This window comes from Sceloporus undulatus, chromosome 1 (genome assembly GCF_019175285.1).
Source record: "Sceloporus undulatus isolate JIND9_A2432 ecotype Alabama chromosome 1, SceUnd_v1.1, whole genome shotgun sequence".
Taxonomy (NCBI): Eukaryota; Metazoa; Chordata; class Lepidosauria; order Squamata; family Phrynosomatidae; genus Sceloporus; species Sceloporus undulatus.
In genome coordinates, this window is record NC_056522.1 from 26,259,084 (window position 1) to 26,279,839 (window position 20,756).

Below are 20,756 nucleotides of genomic sequence, written 5' to 3' on the forward strand. Positions count from 1 at the left end.
TCTTGCTGAACTTCCACTGACAATGATCTCATTCTAATGTTATTACTGGGCAATTTGAGTGTACATGATTGCTGTAATTATCATATTTAGGAATGCAGGTCTCCCAAGTCAGGGGCATTACATTTTGTTGACTGAAGAATGTGGAACTGCGGATGAGTAATGGGAATCAAGTGAGCTTCATTTTAAATATATATTATCATTTTTAGTAGGTACAGGTTAAGTCTTCGTTATCCAAATGCTTGGGACCAGAAGTGTTTTGGATGGATTTTGGAATATTTACATACACATAATGAGTTATCTTGGAGATGGGACCTAACTCAAAACACGGTATTCATTTATGCTTCATAAGCCCGAAGGTAATCTTATACAATACCTTTTAAATAATTCTGTGCCTGAAACAAAGTTTGTGCACACTGAACCATCACAAAGCAAAGCTGCCACTATCTCAGTCATCCATGGAAAGAGTTTTGGGTTTTGCAATATTTTGGATTTCAGAAATCTGGATAAGGGGAGACTCAACCTGTAACTCTAACATACGTCAGCCTCCTTCAACCTTACGCCCTTCAGATATGTTGAACTACATCTCCCCTCGTTCCGTGCCTACACGGGCAATAGGATTGTGCAGGTTGTAACCCAACTTATTTGTGGAAGGCCTGGTTGGAAAATGTTGGCCTATGTCTTATATTCTTTTCCAGTTGGTTGTATATATCCCACTTATCGTTCAGATAGCAATAGCAAGTACATTTCTATACCACTTATCAGTGCACTTCAGCACTCCCTAAGCAGTTTATAACTGTAAGCTAATTGCCCCCAACAAGCTGAGAACTCATTTTAGCAACCTTGGAAGGATGCAAACCTGAGTTGAGCTTGAGCCCTTGGCTGGTATTGAACTTGCAACCTTATGGTTTGTGAGTGAGTGGCTGCAGTACAGGTATTTAATCACTGCACCACCAGGGCTCTTAAGGGCTTAAATCTATGGGGGATCTACAACAAAATATTACAGGGCATATTCATCAGCTAAAATAAGTACTTCTATTTAGGACTACAACTCACCCAGAATAAAAGCTTTGTTGTGCTTCCACATTCGCCAAGCCTTGAGCGGGAGGGAACAGGCTTGGGGTGGGGGGAGAAAATACATTTTTTTTCTTTTTTCCATTTTCCTGAAACCTTCTCCCACTGTACTAAAACTATACACCCTTACTGAGAAATAAGTTGTACACTGCACTCATAGGTCCTACTTTAGGGTAAATACAAATAGAACTGTGCTGTAAAAGGCCTCTGAACTATAGACAATTTTTTTTTTTTTTTGGTTTAGCATTGAATTATATTTGTTGCAAGCCATTCCTGGGGTGGGATGCAAATCTGGGTGGGAAAGAAAGACATATATGATTTAACCTTTTAAAAAAATGAATTAAAATAGTTTGGGATTACACGGGTACTGTATTAGATGATGGGGGCAAGAAAGAGACACTGAGAATATAGATGGCCCATAGTCTTTTATTCCATCTGATGGAGTAGCCATGTTTAAATATCTGAAGGGGTGTTATATTGAGAATGGAGCTTATTTTCTGTTGCTCCAGAGACTAGGACACAAAGCAATGGATTCAAGCTACAGGAAAAGAGATTCTACCTAAACGTTAGGAAGAAATTCTTGAGGGCATGACCTGTTATTAGAATATGCTGCCTTGGCCAAAACAAATATTAAAATGTGAACTATTTTCAGTGTTTTATTTATTTTATTTAGTGTTTTATTTATTTATTTATTTATTTTAGTATTTTATTTTTAGTGTTGCTTTTCAAAGGCATTGCCTAACTGACTTACATACAGAAACAGACAGACAGACAGACACAACTGCATTAAGCAATGCACTTTAGAGCAATGCAACACTCGAATATACTAACAATTTCTTTTTAAATCCCAGGGATTAATTATTTGTCAGCCCTGTCAGTTAACAGAAGGTGAGCTGTGTATTAAGTGTCCACATGGTTTTGTCACCTGTTATATTGATTCCCTAATATTTATTTCAACCTGTTCATTATTCAGTCAAATCAATTAAAAGCAAGACAATTAATCAACCCCAAGCACTTGGCCAACCATCTATTTTCCTTCTCTGCAGCTTGCCTCTCTTGTGATTTGGCTCACAAAATTACCAGCCGTTGACTGCAGGGCCACCTGGCGGAGAAGGATTTGACAGGCAGAGCAGGATCTTGCTTGGAGAATTTATTAAATGTGAACCGCTAAAGACTAGCAGCTGCTTCTGCTGCTGAAGATGATCAGCATTTTATAAAGCCACAGCCTCTCCCACCCGCCCTCTTGATGTAACCAGAAGGTACATATTAACAAGACCAAAATGAAGGGGAACGAACACACACACACACACAGACAGACAGACAAAAGCAGCCTGCCATTCTGGGGTTAAGAACAAAAAGAAGAAACCCAGCTAACAGCCAGAGCCTAAAAGAAAAAAAAAAAAAAACCAAGCCTTCCAATGGGTAGGCAGATTTCTAGGTTCATTTCAGCAGCAAGTCAATGCACAGCTTAACAGGGAACTAAATCATATCATACAGTGTGGGGCATTTTTCCCAATAAACACACAAGGGCATGGCTCACACCAGGCTGCACAGTCATTAGGAGGCAAAAAGACTCAATTATTTTGATTCTGTTCAGGGAAATCAGTTTGAACAGGCAGCTTGCACTTTATGACAAGTCTGAAACAAATTTTCCTTCCCCATCCCCTAGAAGCAAAAGAGAACAGCATTTCTGGGAGGTGGGGAGATTGTTGCAACATTTCAGCGCAGATTTATAATTCTACAGCTATTCAGGATTTCTTCCCCCACTCTCCTCTTGTCTCTCTTCTCTTGAAACTGCACTCAAGTGCTGTTGTCAATGCGGCACCTAATGTCTTATGTAAGAAGCACTGCGCCAGCTCGCTTACCCAGTGCAGACGCCCAATGCAGACCTTGGCAGCCAGGAGAGGGACAGTGGGATCTGTAGGACGCAGCTTAGCACATTCTCTGAGCACCGAGACAGCGTGTGCGGACTAGAGAGAGAAAAATGAGAAGGGGGAGAAGATGGTTAGACAGTGCAACTGTGGAGCAAATGCAAGTTACTTAACCCAAATGTCACCTTCCCAATGCTAAATTTGTTGTTGTTGATTTTTGCCTTCCAGTCATTTTCAACTTAAGGAAACCCAGTCATGGGGTTCTCTTGCAAGCTTTGTTCAGTAGGGATTTGCCAGTGCCTGCCTTTGAGGCTGAGAGTAACAAGCCCAGGGTCACCCAGTGGGTTTTCATGGCTGAGCAGGGATTTGAAGCTTGGCCTCTAGCATCTTAATCCAGTGCTTCTACTACGCCACACTGGTTTTTATCAGTGCTAAATACTTCCATAAAAGAAAGCTTGGAAATACCAGTTTTTGAACTACAACACCCAGAATCCTTCATCCAGCAAGCACTGCCTCTGCAGTGTTTAGCAAGTAAAAGAGGCTTAGATTTAAGCCTAAAACAGTTTAGGCTTGCCCAAACTGCATCTTCTCATTTACAAGCTTGGTCTGCATCCCCACTCCTGTGTCAGCACCTGATGCACATACTCAGAGGTAAAGGAAACCCGCTCTGCATCTGCTCAGACGAATTCATTTTAGTATTATGCATGTCACTGGGCAGCCCTGGCAATAAAATGTTTTTGATTTTATTTGGATGAAAGAGCATTGAGGAAGAATAGTATATCTGTGTATCTCTTCAAATAAATATATATACATTGTGCACACATTTCCTTTAAAATAATTTTCAGACTTTGGGGAGGGCAGCAGCATAGCCCATAGCTCCACCATGCCTAGACCCAGAAACAGATGAAATGCCTCCTCCCTGCATCTTAACTGCCACACCCTGGTCTCAGAGGAAGAGAACCAGCGGTATCTGGTGGACTTGATCCCTTTCCCCACTGCCATTCCCTTCTCCTTTTGTGCCATTATCTTTTTAGATTGTAAACCTGAGGGCAAAAAACTTTCAAATGAACAATCTGTAAACCACTCTGAGGGCTTTCATGGCTAAAGAGCGGGGTATAAATACTCTAAATAAATAAATAAAATGCCAAAGTTGCCCACCCCAATGTAAAGGGTGGCACAATGGGAAATTTTCCCCCTGCGCTGATTGAGTGGTCTTTGAAAGGCAAGAGTGGGAATGGCACCATTCACAGGATGCACCAAGGCCCTTCCTGCATCTCCCAGAGCTTCCCCAAACCTTTTTCCTGCAGAATGGGGAACCATGCCTTCAGATGTCATCAGAGGCCACAATTCTCAGCAAAAACTTAAGAGATTTTCACACGGGGACGGGACAGGGATGGGATCACTCCCCTACCCTCATCCCATCCTTAATCTGTCCGTGACTGTGATAGTACGAAAGGCTTTCAAATCGTAGTGCCAATTCCACCATTAATGTGACATTAAAGCAGCACTGCATTAACATGAACTTCTATTAATTCAATATGCCAGCCAATGTTGCTTTAATGACAGGTTAATGGTGGGATAATTATGAGATCTGTGTGACTTCATCTGAAAGCCTGTCACACGATGGCTGTCATTCACGCTTCCTGGATGAGATAAGCGTGAACCCATCTAAAAGTCCTTCCTGTGATCATGCAGGAAGGATGGGTATATGATGGGACAGGAACAGACATCCCTCGTCTGATAATCTTCATACTGTGTCTACTGCATACTTTATTTTTGTTCCCCAAACTCTTAAAGCAAAACCAGAAATGTCCTTCATCACCAACAGGAAGCATGGATTTCTGTGTTTCCAAAGGTGGGGGGAAGTGGAACAAGTGCTGCTTTTGAATAATCCACGGCCAGGGTGATCAGATGTCCTCTTTTTCCAGGGCAAACCACCATTTCAACATTCTGGCCAGGAGGAATTTCAAAATGACAATTTGAACGTGACTAAGAAGTTACATTCATATGAGTTTCAGTTTTTATTTGGAAATGTCCTACATTTTTTCTTGAATGCCCTACATTTTGCACTGCAAAACATGTCCTTTATGGTTATGACATTAGATCACCTTGTCCATGGCTTCCCAGTCTTAATGTAAAGGATCCAGGAAAGGCAGACCTAGATGAGGAGGGTGATTTATGAAAGAAAGATTTCATCTCAATTCCCCACTTTAAAAAGAGTTCTTATTAGACTATTACTCAAGGCGAAACATAAAGCAACAGAAATCCCACCATCATTACTGGAAACAAGCAGAATCTACTTAGACCTCCCTAACACTAACATAAAGATGCCTCTTTAACCAATCATAAAATGTAGACCTGTTTCTTGCTGGGCACACTGTAACTCTGCTTTTATTTCTGCCTCCCACATTTATAAATATATGGAAGGCGACTTGCCTCTTCCTTGTTCTGTGTGGTAGGTGTGTCCCACTAGCTATCATAAGCAATATAAGAAACATCAGCCAATCATTTGAGCTCATTGAGAATACATCAACATCACTGAGAAGCAAGTATGCAAGGAATAACTACAATATGATCTGAGCTCCAGGTCAAATTAGGGTTTAATTTGCCTTTAAGCAGACTGGCCAGAAAGAATTTCCTTAAAGCAGCCCTGGATAGGAAGGAGGGGTACATTCTTCCCCCTACATCCCCTTATCTGTTGAACAGGAACAGCACAATATTTTCCCTGCAAGGTGAAGAACAGCTGTTGGGAAAAGGGGGGGGGGGGCTCATTTGGAAAATACTAGAGAAGCAAGGTTTGCAACACCCTTCTCTCCACTGATGGGTACTGTCAAGACAGTTCTCAGCCCCTCACAGTTGTATTTCTGTTTGCTTTTGAAAGATAAAAAAAATCATAGAATGATAGTACTGGAAGAGACCACCAGAGCCATTTTGTCCCCCGGCATGCACAAATACACAATCCAAGTACACACACACACACAAACAGATGACCATTCAGCATGGAAGGTGGCATATATCACTGTGGAATGGTTCTAACTGTCAATAAGTTCTTCCTAATGTCTGGGTGGAATCTCTTTTCCTCTAGCTTGCATCCACTGTTCCATGTCCTAGTCTCTGGAGCAGCAAAAAACAAGTTTGCTCCATCCTTAATATGGCATCCCTTCAAATAACCCTTCAAATAAGATAAGAGATCCCATTACAGATTTTCTCATATAACTCATAGTTTGGTTTTATGTCACATACTATTAATAAAGACACAAGAAACAAATATTACTAGGCAATCTACTTCAGTGAGAAATCAATGGATATGGAACACTGCCCATGCATACAATTCCCGAAGGAAAATCTAACTGGAGCACAGGTCTGTTCCCTCTCCAGCATCCTTATTCTTATGAGAATTTCCACATACGCAAGTCCTAGCACAGTGGTGGCGAACCTATGGCACATGTGCCATCTCTGCACTGGCTCCTTCTCTTCTCCCATCTTCCCGTCCCTTTAAATGTCTCTGGGGATGCAGTTAAAGGGATGGGAGGGCGGAGGAAGAGGAAGAGCCGATGTGCACCTGTTCTTCCTCTTTCCTTGCCTTCCTGTGCCTATAACTGGCTTCCCAAAGCCAGTTAAAGGCAGGCGAGGGTGGGGGAAGGAGCAGAGCACATGTGTGCCTGTTCCTTCTCCCCTCTCATACTTTTAACTGGTTCCCAGTGCTAGTTAATGGCATAGGAGGGAGAAGGAGTGGAGTGGATTGCCCTTGTCATCCCTTGAGGCTGAGAGAGCATGAGTTGTGTGCCTTCAAGTCGTTTCCAACTTATGGTGACCATAAGGTGAAACTATCTTGGGAAAGTGAAACTTTCTTGGGAAGTTTCATCAAAGAGGGGTTTGCTATTGCTAGCCTAAGGCTAGTCTAAGGCTGAGAGAGTGTGCTTTGTGTTTCCCCCCCAGAAGTTCCACCCCCAGAAGTCTCCTCCACACCTCACCCGCAGGCACTGGGTGATTCCCGATGCAAGAATGCTACTGAGTTTGGGCACTCAGTCTCTAAGAGGTTTGCCATCACTGTCCTTGTTGCTGTTGTTGATTGCCTTCGCATCACTATCCATCAAAAGACAGCATGCCATTACTTCAGCCCCGAAGTACATCTCCCAGGCAGCAGGTTTTCCTCATCAGATTCCCAGAGGCAAACTCTGCCTCCCATTTTGGTTTTGACTTCAGCCACCTGTTTCTTTCCCACCATCTCCCATTCTGAAAGCTTCCAGGTGAATGGCTCCTAGTGCCTTCAGTTCAAAAGTATGCAGCAATTCCAACTTGTTATACACAAGCTACTGGCCTACTACCAAGCAGGAATCAGTGTTGGCCCCTCTCTCCCACAGTTACAGTCAGAGGGACTTCTTGAGGAATGAACCTGTCCTGAGAAGACAGGGGAAAGTGACATACAGAAAGCAAAGGGAAAACAGGAAGAGGCAGAAGAGGAGAAGAAAGCAAAAAGGACTTACCCAGCATAGCAACCCAACACATTCAGAAAATAAGTATTACCTACTACTGTACACTGAAAAACAGTGTTGTTGTTATGTGCTTTCAAGATTACTCCAATTTTTGACAATCCTATCCTAGGGTTTTCTCAGAACTATTTATTCAAAAGATGTTTGCCATTACCTTCTAGATGCTGAGAGAGTATGACTTGCCCAGCTCACTAGTGGGTTTCCATGGCTGAGCAGAGTCTCTGGAGGTCTAGCACAACACTGAAACAACTACACCACACTGGCTCTCACACAGCTTACAAGGCAAATTAAGTGACAGTGTTACAATCTCAGAGGCATCTACATTCTACTTTAGATGATACAGGAAGACTGTGTAGATGAATAGTGACCCTCCCATGACCGTAACATGAGTGGTCACAAAGGCAATCAAACAGAAGAAGTTTGGCTTCTTCATTTCAAACAATAAAGCACCTATTTAGAAGCTATTGGCCACTATGACATACAAACACTTTTAATCTCTTGGGAAATTCTCTGGACACTTCATTCCACCACCACCAGTCCCGTTCCCTGCACCTTGTGTCATTTGGATTCAATGAGCAAGGACTGGTTTTTGTCTCCTTCTATGAGTCTTTCTTGGTTTAAGGAGTAAAATACAGTCAACCCTTGCAATCCACAGATACAGCCATCCACAACTTCAAATTATTCACACACACAAAAAAATTCCAAAAGGCAAACTTGCTGTTCACCATTTTATATTTGTTGTTGTGTGCCTTCAAGTCAATTCTGACTTATGGCGACCCTACGGTGAACCTATCCTGGGGTTTTCTTGGCAAGATTTGCTCAGAGGAGGTTTGCCATTGTCTTTCCTTGAAGCTGGGAGCATGTAACTTGGCCAAAGTCATCCAGTGGGTTTCATAGTTGAACTGGGAGTCAAACCCTGGGCTCCAGAGTCCTAATCCAAGACTCAAACCATTATGCTACACTGGCACCAAACCATTTGATACAAGGGACACCATTTTACTAAGCCATCATATATAAGGGGACTTGAGCTTCCACAGATTTTGGTATCCACTGGAGGTCCTGGAAGCAAACCACAGCTCATACCAAGGGCCCGCTATTAAAATAATCTTCAAATTAAATAAATACATCCCATCCTCCTCTCCTTAGCAGATTTCATGTGAAAAGAAATACAATGCATGGAAGAAGTGGTGGGGAAACACTGGAGGGTTGCAAATGGAAGACAACATCAACTGCACCTTGTTCAACCCAGGATGAATACAAAAAACACACACACACCAAAAGCACCCTTAGTGCAGCATGGAAAAGCGAAAACTAGTAGAAACGTTAGTAAGTTCTCTCCAGAGGGGTAGTCATGTTAGTATGTGACAGCAAAAATAACAAAGATTCTTGGGGAGTTCTTAAAGACAAACGTATTTTATCAGGTATAATCTTTTCTGGAGAGCAGCCAATGACATCAGATGCTTCTGATGAAATGGGCAGCTGTCTAACTGAGCAGCTGTCTAAAAGCTAATGCCAAATAAAACATGTTAATCTTTATGGTATCATAACAATCTTCATTGTTAGTCAGTTGTTACTGAAAGATATTGAGCATGGTACCATTTATGCTGCTATTTTTCTACTAACCTTCATTACTCTGGAATGGCATTGCCTTATACCATGGGAAAGGTGATGAGAACAACTTTTTGTATGTAAATATGACTTTTGTTTTTCATATAAGTACAGTATAGGAATGATGCATCTTATCTGATCTGTGAACCACCTTTCCAGTGAATGTGTTGAAATGTTTTGTACTCATAGATGCCATTACTTAGGAAAAAGAAATATATGTTTAATTCTGGAGGCAAGACATGAGAGAAGCGGGAATAATTTCTTGCAACAAATTCTAGTTCTGACCACCACCTTGAACAGCTTAAAGGGGGATTAGAGAACTTCATGAAGGATAAAGGGATTAATGGCTGCTAAGCATGATGGCTGCATATCACACTGCTAATAGTGGCATGAAAATAGTTGGTGTCACTGGAAGGTAGAAGAGGTCATAGCCTCCTCTTTCCTGAGCAATCCTAAACCAGCTGAAATCAGTACTTCCCTGCCACTATTGGTAACAGAGGAACAATAATGTCACAGCAGCCATTGGGAGGTGCTTTGACCTCTCTCAGTCCTCAATAGTTCTGCCTGCAGAACTACTGTTTTCCCATCACTAGTAAGGGGAATTACAACCTCATACAACAACTTCCCCATTCTCCAGTGTTCCCTAGATTTTAATGGATGAAAAAGGAAGATTTGAACCTGCAAACACCTCTGTACTAAGATACACTTTGAAAGATGCTTCATGCGTGCTTGTGATTGCACATACATGCATAGTTACTTATGAGCAGCCTCCGGCCCAAATCAGATACCAGATTCAGCCCTTAGGGGCCAAAAATATGGTACAATGCACACTTTTTTTTCTAACTGAGACAAGCAACCTGGGCTGCCATGGCTCAATGCTATGGAATTCTAGGATTTGTAGTTTTGTGGGATATTTAGCCTTCTCTGTCAGAGAGATCTGGTGCCACAACAAACTACAAAGCCCAAGATTCCATAGGATGGAGATGTGACAGTTAAAGCAATATCAAACTGCATTAATTTTGCAGTGTAGTCTGGTCTGTCAATAGTGAGAAACCTGCTTTACTAGCCCTTAAGGCAAACAACAGTTCACAGATGCAGCTTCTTCCACTAAAAGCTGAAGCTGTGCAGATTTTGCCAAGCATTTTATAGTTGAACTGTTTTATAAGTGTAGGAATCCATCTAGAATCATACTGTATGCACAGAAGAAAAATTCAGCCAATAGCTTTTTCAATTAACTAGATGTGTGTCTGTGTCTGTAGTGAAGCAGGAGACCCTGGAAGGAAATCACTGGAGAGTATTACCAACAAATTCTACTTATAACGAAACTATGCAATGAACTTGAATGTCCCTGCTCCAGAGAGAAATCTGAGAAAGTTAAAGGATACAAAGCAAGAACTACACTAAGGCTAGTGGAATTCCTTGAGGCTGGAATTTCCCATATTCCTACAAAAGGACCATGCCCCACTGCCCAATGCAAGATGTCTTTCAGGGATTAGATGAGCAGAGAAGAATAAGGAAGTAATCTTTCCTTTGTCCTTATGGATCTGTAAGCAACGACCCATCAATGGATAAACTGATGGATTCATAATTGAAAAGCAGCAGAGATAATCAACAAGGTAATCTTTAATCCCCTGACAGTGAAGAACAGTAAAGATTACTCCCTAAACATTATAGTAAAAACATTACTAAGGGGCCATTCAGACTGCAGAAAAAAATGGGTCTGAAAGTGATTCTTGCACGTGAAGTTCATATTGGATCCAAATCCGTCACAATCCATGTCGGGGCTTGCACAAGGAAATGCCCCATACACCGAGGTATCCAGATTTGGGCTAAAATCCTTCTTTTCCCAAAAGACTCGGGTTGCGTGAAATTTGAACTTGCCCTCGATCATGATCAGCACAAATTAGGGAGGGATTAGGGTCTGGGGGCAGCCAGAGGTCAGAGCATTCCCTCCCATCATCAGAAGGGAGGGGGGAGGAGGAGGAGGAAAGAGCTGAAAAAAGGGGAATCTGGATGCAAAGGGTGTCAGGAGGAAAGGGGGAAATCAGGGGTGACGTTTGAGCTGCAGAGGGCTGTCAGAGAGGTGGGGGGTGGAGAAAGTGATGAAGGAGGAGGAGGAGGAGGAGGAGGAGGAGGAGAAAGGGGCCGTGGGAGGAAGGGAGCCATGGAGGGGATTCTAAAACGGAGCAGGAGGAGGAGGAGGATGAAGGAGCTGGGGGAAAGGGTCAATGGGCATCCCTGAGGAAGGAGAGGGTCTGAAGAAAGGAGGAGGAGGAGGATTTCCAGGGGGAATTGGGTTGCGGGGCTACGCTGGGGCATGTAGAGAAATTAGGCTGCTTGTTCTATTTTCACTTCCTCTTGCTCCTGGATTATTATTATTATTATTATTATTTGTATTATATGAGGATGCTACAGGAATGCCTGTGCTGCATTTCCATTATATTCCCAATTCATTCCATGGGTCTACTTTAGTTGGAACTGACAGGTCACACTCTCTCAGCCTCACTGGAAGGCAATGGCAAAGCTCTTCTAGCAGGAGGAAAAGAGTCAGGTCAGGTCAGGTCAGGTCAAAGGCAGGGCACGAACGGAGCTCACATCAGGCACCCCCCCCCCTTTCATATTTTTTTAAAAATATTTTTGACCAAATATGCGCATGATTTGTTTTCTTGAGGCAGATAGAGCAGCGCTAGCAGCATGTGCACTTTCCCTTTCATCTGCTGGCTTCCAGCAAAGGGGAAATGTTACAAATGTTGCAAAGGGCTAGACTTACAATTGGAATGTTACATTTTTTGCTCTTGTCAATTAGATAATGATACATGCTTTTGCTACTGAATCAGAGGCAGCCCTGAATTGCTTTTAAAAGCAAAAAAAAAAAAAAAAGGAATGCATGGCAATTGCATCCTTTACTGGCATTTCTGAGGTGAGGAATTTATTGTTATCATCATCATCATCATCATCATCATCATCATCATCATCATCATCATCATTTCATGTGTAAGAGGCATTCTGGGGGGCAAGGAGTGGGGGATGCATTAGCTTTCATGGGACTGAAAATGGGGACGGGGCAGATCTGACCCAAATGCCCCCATATACACACAACACACAAAAAGGGTTTTTTTAAAAAATTGACACTTTGGGGCATATTGTGCATGGCTCTTTAAAAAAAAGGAGGGGGGAGGACACCTCCGATGCCCCTGCAAAAACGTCACCATGACGATCGCTTGATTGACAGCAGGCACTTTCACAGCAGGCACAGAATGCATTTGATTTAAAATGCCCCTCTTTTTGTAGTGGGCACTTGCTAACGGAGAGATTCAGGGGAGGGGCATCTGAATCAGCCCAGTTCCTTCCAGATTTTTGATGCCAGTCTGAATGGGGCCATAGTGAGAAGGACCAGCTGCCAAATAGTGGGCAGCTTCAGTATTTTGAGTTATACAACTCTAAAAACAAGACCCCTGGAAATTCTTAACATGTCAGAAATTATCATTTTGGAAACCTATCATTTTGTTGTTGTTGTTATTGTGTGTCAACTCTATGGTGACTTTATCATAGGGTTTTCTTGGCAACATTTAGTCAGAGTTTGACTTGATAAGAACAAGTGGTGATCCATGGCTAAGTAGGGATTTGAACTCTGATCCCCTTGAGTCCTAGTCCACCATTCAAACCACAACACCCCATTAACTTTTTGCTTGCAGTATACCTGTCTGAAAGCACAATAGCATGGATTGTACAGCTGCCAGAATGGTCAGGTAATTTTAACGTCTAAGATCTAAGGAACAGTGCAAATAATAACATCAGTTAGATTCACTGGCGCAAAAAGAACAAGACAAGATTACTCATAACTCGTAACTAATGACTTGCTAATCACTAGTCCAGCTGGGTTTGATTCCCTACTTGGCCATGAAAACACACTGGGTGGCCTTCGGTAAGTTACAGTCTCTGAGCCCTAGAAAATAATAAATTAATAATAATAATAATAATAATAATAATAATAATAATAATAATAATAATTTATCCCCACTTCTCCATTAAAGATCGAGGCAGCTAACAACATTAAAACATTAAAATAAAATGCAATGTCCCAGAAACCCACCCACCCACCATAGCCAATGAATCTTAATTATAAACAGTAACAATAAAACAATACCGTTAAAATTATTTAAACAGACAAGACTGAGATGCTAATCTGGGAAGGCCTGTTGGAAAAGATCTGTCTTGACCGCCTTTTTTAAAGCTGTCAAGATTGGTAATATGGCGGGTCTCCTCCGGCAGGTCATTCCAGAACTCTGTGATAGGGTCACCTTAGGGTCACTATAAGCCAGAAAACTCAAAGGCACACAACTACTACTAACTTTCATCCTTTGGCCTGTGAGGGAGTGAACAGGCAGGCCCAGCTCCACCAGGGCTAGTCTGAAGAAAGAGAGCCCTCCCTTCATGATAACTGTCATCCTTTGGCCTGCGAAGGAGGGAACAGGCAGGCCCAGCTCCATCAGGGCTAGCCTGAAGATAGAGAGCCCTCCCTGCAGTCCATCTGCCTTGGTCCAGGCCTCAGAGGGAGAGAATAACCACTGGACTTTACCCCCTTTCCCACCAGCATTCCCTTCTCCTTTTGTGTCGTGTCTTTTCGATTGTAAGCCTGAGGGCAGGGAACCGTCTAATTAAAAATAATAATTGTAAGCCACTCTGACAGCCTTTAGGGCTGAAGGGCGGGCTATAAATACCATAAAATAAATAAATAAATAAATACTACTACTACTTCTTATGCTAATTCTATGAATGAAACAGATTTCCAAGACCCTCATGCCTTGTAAACTGAGGGTCATGGTTTCCTTGACTAAGGCCCCATTCATACTGGCCTAAAAGACATGGAAGGAACTGGGATGATCCGGATGCCCCTCCCCCGAATCGCTCCGTTAGCAAGTGCCCACTACAAGTTTGAAATCGAATGCATTCTGTGTCTGCCCGCGAGGTGGCCGCTGTCAATCAAGCGATTGTCATGGTGAAGTTTTGCAGGGCATCGGAAAGTGTCCTCCCCCTCCTCCCTTTTTTTAAAGAGCCAGGCACAGGGTTAATTTTTTATAAACCTGTGGGCATTTGGGTCAGATCTGCCCCGTCCCAGGCAAAGGATGGAATTGTCATGCATTTTTAATGCTTTTAAAAGCAACATTTGTAGCTTTCCCTTTGCTCCAAAAAATTGTTTAAAAATGTAACACTGATTGTAAGTGAGGTCTTTTGCAACATTGTAGCTTCCCCCTCTGCTGAACTGACCCCTTTCCTCCTGCTTACACTTTGCCATTGCCTTCCACTGAGGCTGAGAGAGAGTGACCTCATGGAATCAATTGGGAATAAATGGGAAATGCAGCGCATTAATAATAATAATAATAATAATAATAATAATAATCCAGGAGCAAGAGGAAATAGCAAGCACACAGACATGTCACCCCCCCCAAAAATGCGCATAAATGGTCAAAAAATGCGCATAAATGCTTCTGCTACATCCATTTCCCTACATCCCCCAGCCTTGGCAATCGTCCTCTTCCTCTTCCTCCTTCCTCCTCCTCCATCACTTTCTCCATCTCCCCCCCACCCCCAGCCCTATGCAGCCCAGCCTCCCCTTTTGCCACCTGTCACCCTTAGCATCCACCCTTTGGGCTCTTTCCTCCTCTCTCTCCCCTCCGATGAGGGGAGGGAATGCTCTAACCCATGGAATCAATTGGGAATAAAGGGGAAATGCAGTGCAGGCATTCTGACTGTAGCATCCGCATATAACAGTAACAATAACAATAATAATAATTAATAATCCAGGAGCAAGAGGAAATAAAGCACAAGCAAGCACATAGACATGTCACCCCCCCAAAAATGCGCATAAATGGTCAAAAGAGGCTGCTTGAAAAGGGGGGGGGGTTGTTGCTTTGATTGGGGGTTGGACTGGATGTCCCTTGGGGATCCCTTCCAGCCATGGGATCGTGAGGGAGAAGAGCAATGGGGAGGCTGTGGGAGCGGGAAGTAGACCACCCCCCCTTTTCCCTCTGACACACACACACACACACACACACACACACACACACACACACAGGAATCTCTCTCCCTGCTTCAGCTGCTGGAGGCCTGCTGCTGCCTGGCCAGCGACCCTCCCCCTCCTCCTCCTCCTCCCACCATCCCCTGGCTGCCAGGCTGGCTCTCAGGGGAGCCCCTCTCTGGGTGCCAGGCTCCAGGCTGGAAGCGGCTGCCTCCGTGGGCATGCAATGTGCCCTCCTGGGGTTGGCCAAGTCCCCCAGCAAGAGAGGTGGCCTTGAATGGCCCCAGAGGGAGCAGGGGCCAGCAGGAGAGCAGGAGGAGGAGGAAGAGGAGGAGGAGAGCATCCCCTTCCTCCCGGCGTCAGGAGCCCTGCCTGCTTCTTGCCCAGCAGCAGCCCTTCTGCCCAGGGCTCTTTCCTCCTCCACCTCCCCTCCGATGAGGGGAGGAAATGCCTTGCCCTTTGCCCACCCTCTGACCTAAATCCCTCCCTCAATTTGCCTCGATCGTGATTGAGGCCAAAGTTCTCATTCCCAGGACCCGGGGTGTTTAAAAAGAAACGGTATTTGCGCCGATTTCAAAAGACCCGCGCTAGGGGCCATTTACCACGGAACGGGTGTGCAAGCCTCGGATTCGCTTGTGTGAGATTCGGGGTGAGTAGGAACTTCACGTATTTGAATCGGTTTCAGAACCGATTTTTTTGGTAGTGTGAATGAGCCCTGAATCAGTCCACTGTACTGTGATCTCACTCTTTCCCAACTGCCACCCACTTTACTAAGCATTATCATCTTATCAGTATGACCCAATAAATCAGAGGCAGGCATGCTCCAGGAGTCAGAGAGCCATCTCCTAAATTGCCAACTTTTCCCCAGAAGTTCCATTTTGTGACTGGAAATCACATCTGGAAGATGACATGGAGTCCTACTGTTTTTGGCCAGGAGAGAAGAGTACTATAATACTAAACTGTGCCCCCAGAGTAATTTTAAATCAGAAAATCTAGTATTTTCAGCCAAAAACATTTAAAATTGATCTCAATGGCTAGGGAGAGTCTTTCATGTCTGGAGTCCAGGAACTACAAAGGACACGCAGGCCACACAATTCCCACCTCTGCAATGAAAGTTAAGGTTGTTTGTAAACAAACACTTGTTTTAATGAAGAGTATTATGTGTGTGTAGGAGGAGAAATTAATAAGGGACCTTTCCACCCACCATGCAGTCCCTCTTGATGTAAGTCAGCCAAACTATGAACCTGCTTTATTCAGAGTGAAATCATTGGTCCATTGATTCCAGTACAGACCACTCTGACTCAGTGTGGCTCTTGAGTATCTCCAATAGAAATCTTTTACATCAGAGTCATTTTTGGTTTATGGACCACACTTGGTTGCTTCTGCATTTTGCTTTAATTTAAAAACAAACAATTCTAACTCTAGGAACTAGCTTTGAGGACCACAACTCACAGCTTCTCTGATACAAAAACATCTACTGCTGTTCACTCCAAACTTTTTTCATTTCAGCTGAATAACAGGTGGGGGGGGCCCCTCATTTTTGTAGCTGAATGTTTGGGAATCAAATTACTCTCTTATTTATTCATGGGAACATAAAAAAATTGGCGCATTTCCTTATTAGCAGGGAAGCAGATATTTGCAACACACAGTCCAAGTTCCAGAACATCCCTGCAGATAGAGCAAACCAAGGAGGACAGAATATTGGGAGAGATATGCTTTTGTTCACAAATGTGAACCAGACTTGAACTGGAAGAGGGATAACTAGCCATATCAATATACCTTTGCTTGGCATAAGTGACATATGAAAGGATAATGGAGAGATAAACAGCTTGCAAGAAAAATGTTGCAGGGCAGAAAGAAGTTATTGTGGATTCCAGCTACTCCATTTTACCCCATTTCTTGTTGGTCAGATTTTCTTCCAAAAGAATCAGTGTGCCATTAAATTCAGTCATCATGAAGGTTTTTTAAGGGGCTTTGTGTGTTCCGCACAACCAGCAATATATTTCCATGATCTCTAGCTAAATGTTTTTTTTATTTTATTTTTTATTTGCCTTTTCTTTTCCAAACCTTTTTCCACAATAGACATCTACTGTATTTACATACATACATTCTTATATTTTTCTACTGTTTCTTCATCCCTTCCATTCTTCCCCTATTCCCCCTTCCCCCCCTTTCCTTACCCCTCCCCCCTTTAATAAATCACACTGAGATCAACCCATACATTTCTTTTTCTTATACATATGTTTCTTTATGTTTTATCTTCCCCTCACGCCTCTTATCTATGTACCTCTCATTTCTTTATCTTTTTATTCCTCTTTGTCTATAATCATCATTTTTTTCTTCCTTATTCTAACTTTCTTATACTTTTTTCCCAGTATCTCATTATTATATCCCATTCATCTTCATCCTTGACCTCCTCCTCTTTTTCACCCTTTAGCCTTTTAGATAATCTATCCGATTCTCTCATATCCAATAATCTATCAATCCACTCTTTTAGTGTAGGAACCTCAGTCCTTTTCTACTTTTGGGCATATAACAATCTCGCCGTTGTCACCATATATAACACTATTTTCCAACATTTTCTTTCTATTTCCCTTCCTATCGCATCTGTCATGTTTAGCAAGAATAGCTCGGGGTTTCTTGGGAAAGCACTTCCTAGTATTTCCTTCATCGCTTCATGTATCTTTCCCCAGAACTGCTTTGCTTTCTTACACAACCATCACATGTGGTAAAATGTCCCTTCTGCCTTTCCACACTTCCAACATAATTTATTTACATTTTTAAATATTTTTGAGAGTTTAACAGGTGTCCAATACCACAAATAAAACACGTTATAATAGTTTTCTTTCAAACTCTGTGCCAAAGTGAACTTACTAGTTTTCCTCCACGACGATTCCCAATTTTCTAAACATATATTTTGTTGTAATATCTGGCTCCACTTTATTATGTTTTCCTTTATATACTCTTGTTCCAGATCCCTCTTTAATAACTCCCCATAATATTTTGATATTTTTTTCGTTTTCCGTTTTTCTAAAACTATAACGTCCAGCTCATTGTTATCTTTCTCTATTCCCTTTTGACTCACATCTTTTTTAAACCTTTCTTCCAATTGTTTATACAGGAACCACTCTATTTTTATATTTTATTTCTCTAATTTCTCTTTAAATTTTATTTTTAAGGTCGCTTTTTCTCCTTCTTCCAAGATATGCTCATATGTTATCCACTCTTTTGTCTTTTTAAATTTTCCAAAATGCGCTTCCTGTGGTGATGTCCACCTTGGAATCTTGCTATAAAATCTCTTTTCACAATATTCCCAAATTCTCAGCACACCGTTTCTTATCACATGATTTTTAAACTCCTTATCTTCCTTCCATCTTTTGTATATCAAATATTGTGCCATCCAGCTTTAATATTATGACCTTCCAAGCTCAATATTCTTTCGTTTTTTCAGATTAATCCAATCTTCCAACCATAACATTCCACACGCATAGTAATATTTCTGTAAGTCCGGAGCTCCCAATATCATCAATAACATTGTTCCACTTTATCCGTGCCTTCCTGCCAGCCCAAATAAATTTTGCCAACTCTTTTCTCCATTCATGAAAACATTTGTTGTTATTAATAATAGGAAAATTCTGAAATATAAACAGAAATTTGGGGAGAACATTCACTTTTATAGCTGCTATCCTTCCAGAGAGTGATAAATGTAATCTAGACCATCTACCCAAATCCTCTTTTATTTCCTTCCATTTTTTCTTATAGTTATTATCAAATAAATCTCCCACTTTCTTTGTTATCCAAATTCCCAAATAGTTTACTTTATTCTGAACTTTAAACCCTGTCAGTTCTTCCAATTTCTCCTCCTCCTTTTTTGTCATATTTTTAGTCATCATAGCTGTCTTGTCTACATTATAAATGTTTTGTACTTCTGCAAATGTTGGGATTCCTCACAATCAGCTAATACCCAGAGTTTGGGAAAGATACCTTTTGGACTAAAGGTAAAAGGTAAAGGTAGTCCCTTGCCATGAATGTCTAGTCATAACTGACTGTAGGGGGCGGTATTGATCTCTGTTACTAAGTCAAAGAGCCAGCGTTGTGCGAAGATGACTCAAGTGGTCATGTGGCCAGCATGACTGCACCGAACACTGCTACCTTCCCACCAAAGTGGTACCTATTTATCTACTTGCATGTGCATGCTTTCGAGATGCTAGGTTGGCAGAAGCTAGGACAGGAGTTCATCCCATCATGCAGCACTCAGGCCTCGAACTGCCAACCTTCTCATCTTCCAATTTTTAGAATTGGTACCCTAATCACTAAACCACCACATTTCATTACCTTTTGGACTACAACTCCCCTAATCCCTCAGTCTGGGAATTCTCAGTTGCAGTCCAAAAAATAACTTTCCTGAATTTTGTTGCTTCCTTTTTTATGTGGCGTTCACAACCTGAGCATTAGAAATAAAAAGTAATGATACTGGAGTTCATACTTGACACTAACAATCCTTTGCGTGGGAGGAAGCCAGGAATATTACTATGCATACAAAAATTCAGTTGCATCAATTAGTGCGTGCACATGCATTTTACAGATAGCTCCTAACTCCAGATTCCAAGTGTCACTGTTGTAGCCACAGTGGGAGAAAAACACCAGACAGACACACCTCTGCTATGCTGGGATTAAACTGCTGCTGAACTATTATTATTATTATTATTATTATTATTAATTTGACAGTTCTCTGCACTCAGGCTTACAATCTAAAAGGATAGGACACACAAGAAAAAACGAGATGGCAATGGGGGAGTGAAGACTGGGGGAAGATACATTAACAATCTAAAATATGCAGACAACACAATGCTACTAGTAGAAACCAACATGGACCTGGAATAATTATTGAAAAAGGCTAAAGCAGATAGCGCCAATATGGCCTTAACGCTGAATATTCATCCTAGATAATGAGAAAATTGAAATAGTCAAAGAGTTTCTATAATTTGAACCAAATATTAATCAGAACAGAGACTCTAGTCAAGAAATCAGAAAACTAGGACTGGGAAGGGCAGAGTTGAAAGAACTGGATAAAATACTAAAGAGCAAAGATATAATGCTGAAACTAAAGTTAGGATTGTCCAAGCCATCATATACCCCATCACAATGTACACATGTGAGAACTGGACAGTGAAGAAAATGGGTGAAAATAAAATCAATTCGTTTGAGATCTGGTGCTGGAGAAGAGTGCTGAGGATACCATGGACAGCCAAGAAGACAAATGAATGGATTCTAGAGCATCTCAAGCCTGAATTCTCCCTGGAAGCCAAGATGATAAAAAACTGAGGCTGTCATACTTTGGCCCCATCATGAGATGGCATTAGAAAACACAGTGATTCTAGGAAAGGCAGAGGGCAGTAGAAAGAGGAAGACCACATGCCAGATGGTTAGACTCAATCATGGAAGCAATGAGGCGTGAGTCTGCAGGATCTGAGCAAAGCAGTGGAGGACAGAGATCTTGGAGATGTCTCATCCACAGTCAATGTTGACTCAAAGGCAGTTAGTAACAACAAATTGGAGATAATCTCTGACTGATCCAGTGACTAAGGATGGCGTCTCTCCTCTGAATGCCTGTCTGGAGTCGGTAATGGGCTGGATGAGGGAAAACAAACTCAGACTGAATCCAGAGAAAACGGAAGTACTTGTGATAAGTTA

The 20,756-nt window shown here is 42.2% G+C and overlaps 1 protein-coding gene across 6 annotated transcripts in view; it reads right to left on the reverse strand.

The window, feature by feature from the left end:
• TTC7A (tetratricopeptide repeat domain 7A) overlaps positions 1-20,756 on the reverse strand; it is a 290,642-nt gene that overhangs the window by 183,413 nt on the left and 86,473 nt on the right. For all 6 annotated transcript variants that reach the window (XM_042476228.1, XM_042476218.1, XM_042476210.1 and 3 more), the window contains exon 11: positions 2,937-3,041. In XM_042476228.1, the coding sequence (XP_042332162.1) occupies positions 2,937-3,041 (105 nt within the window). The remainder of the gene's footprint in view (positions 1-2,936; positions 3,042-20,756) is intronic.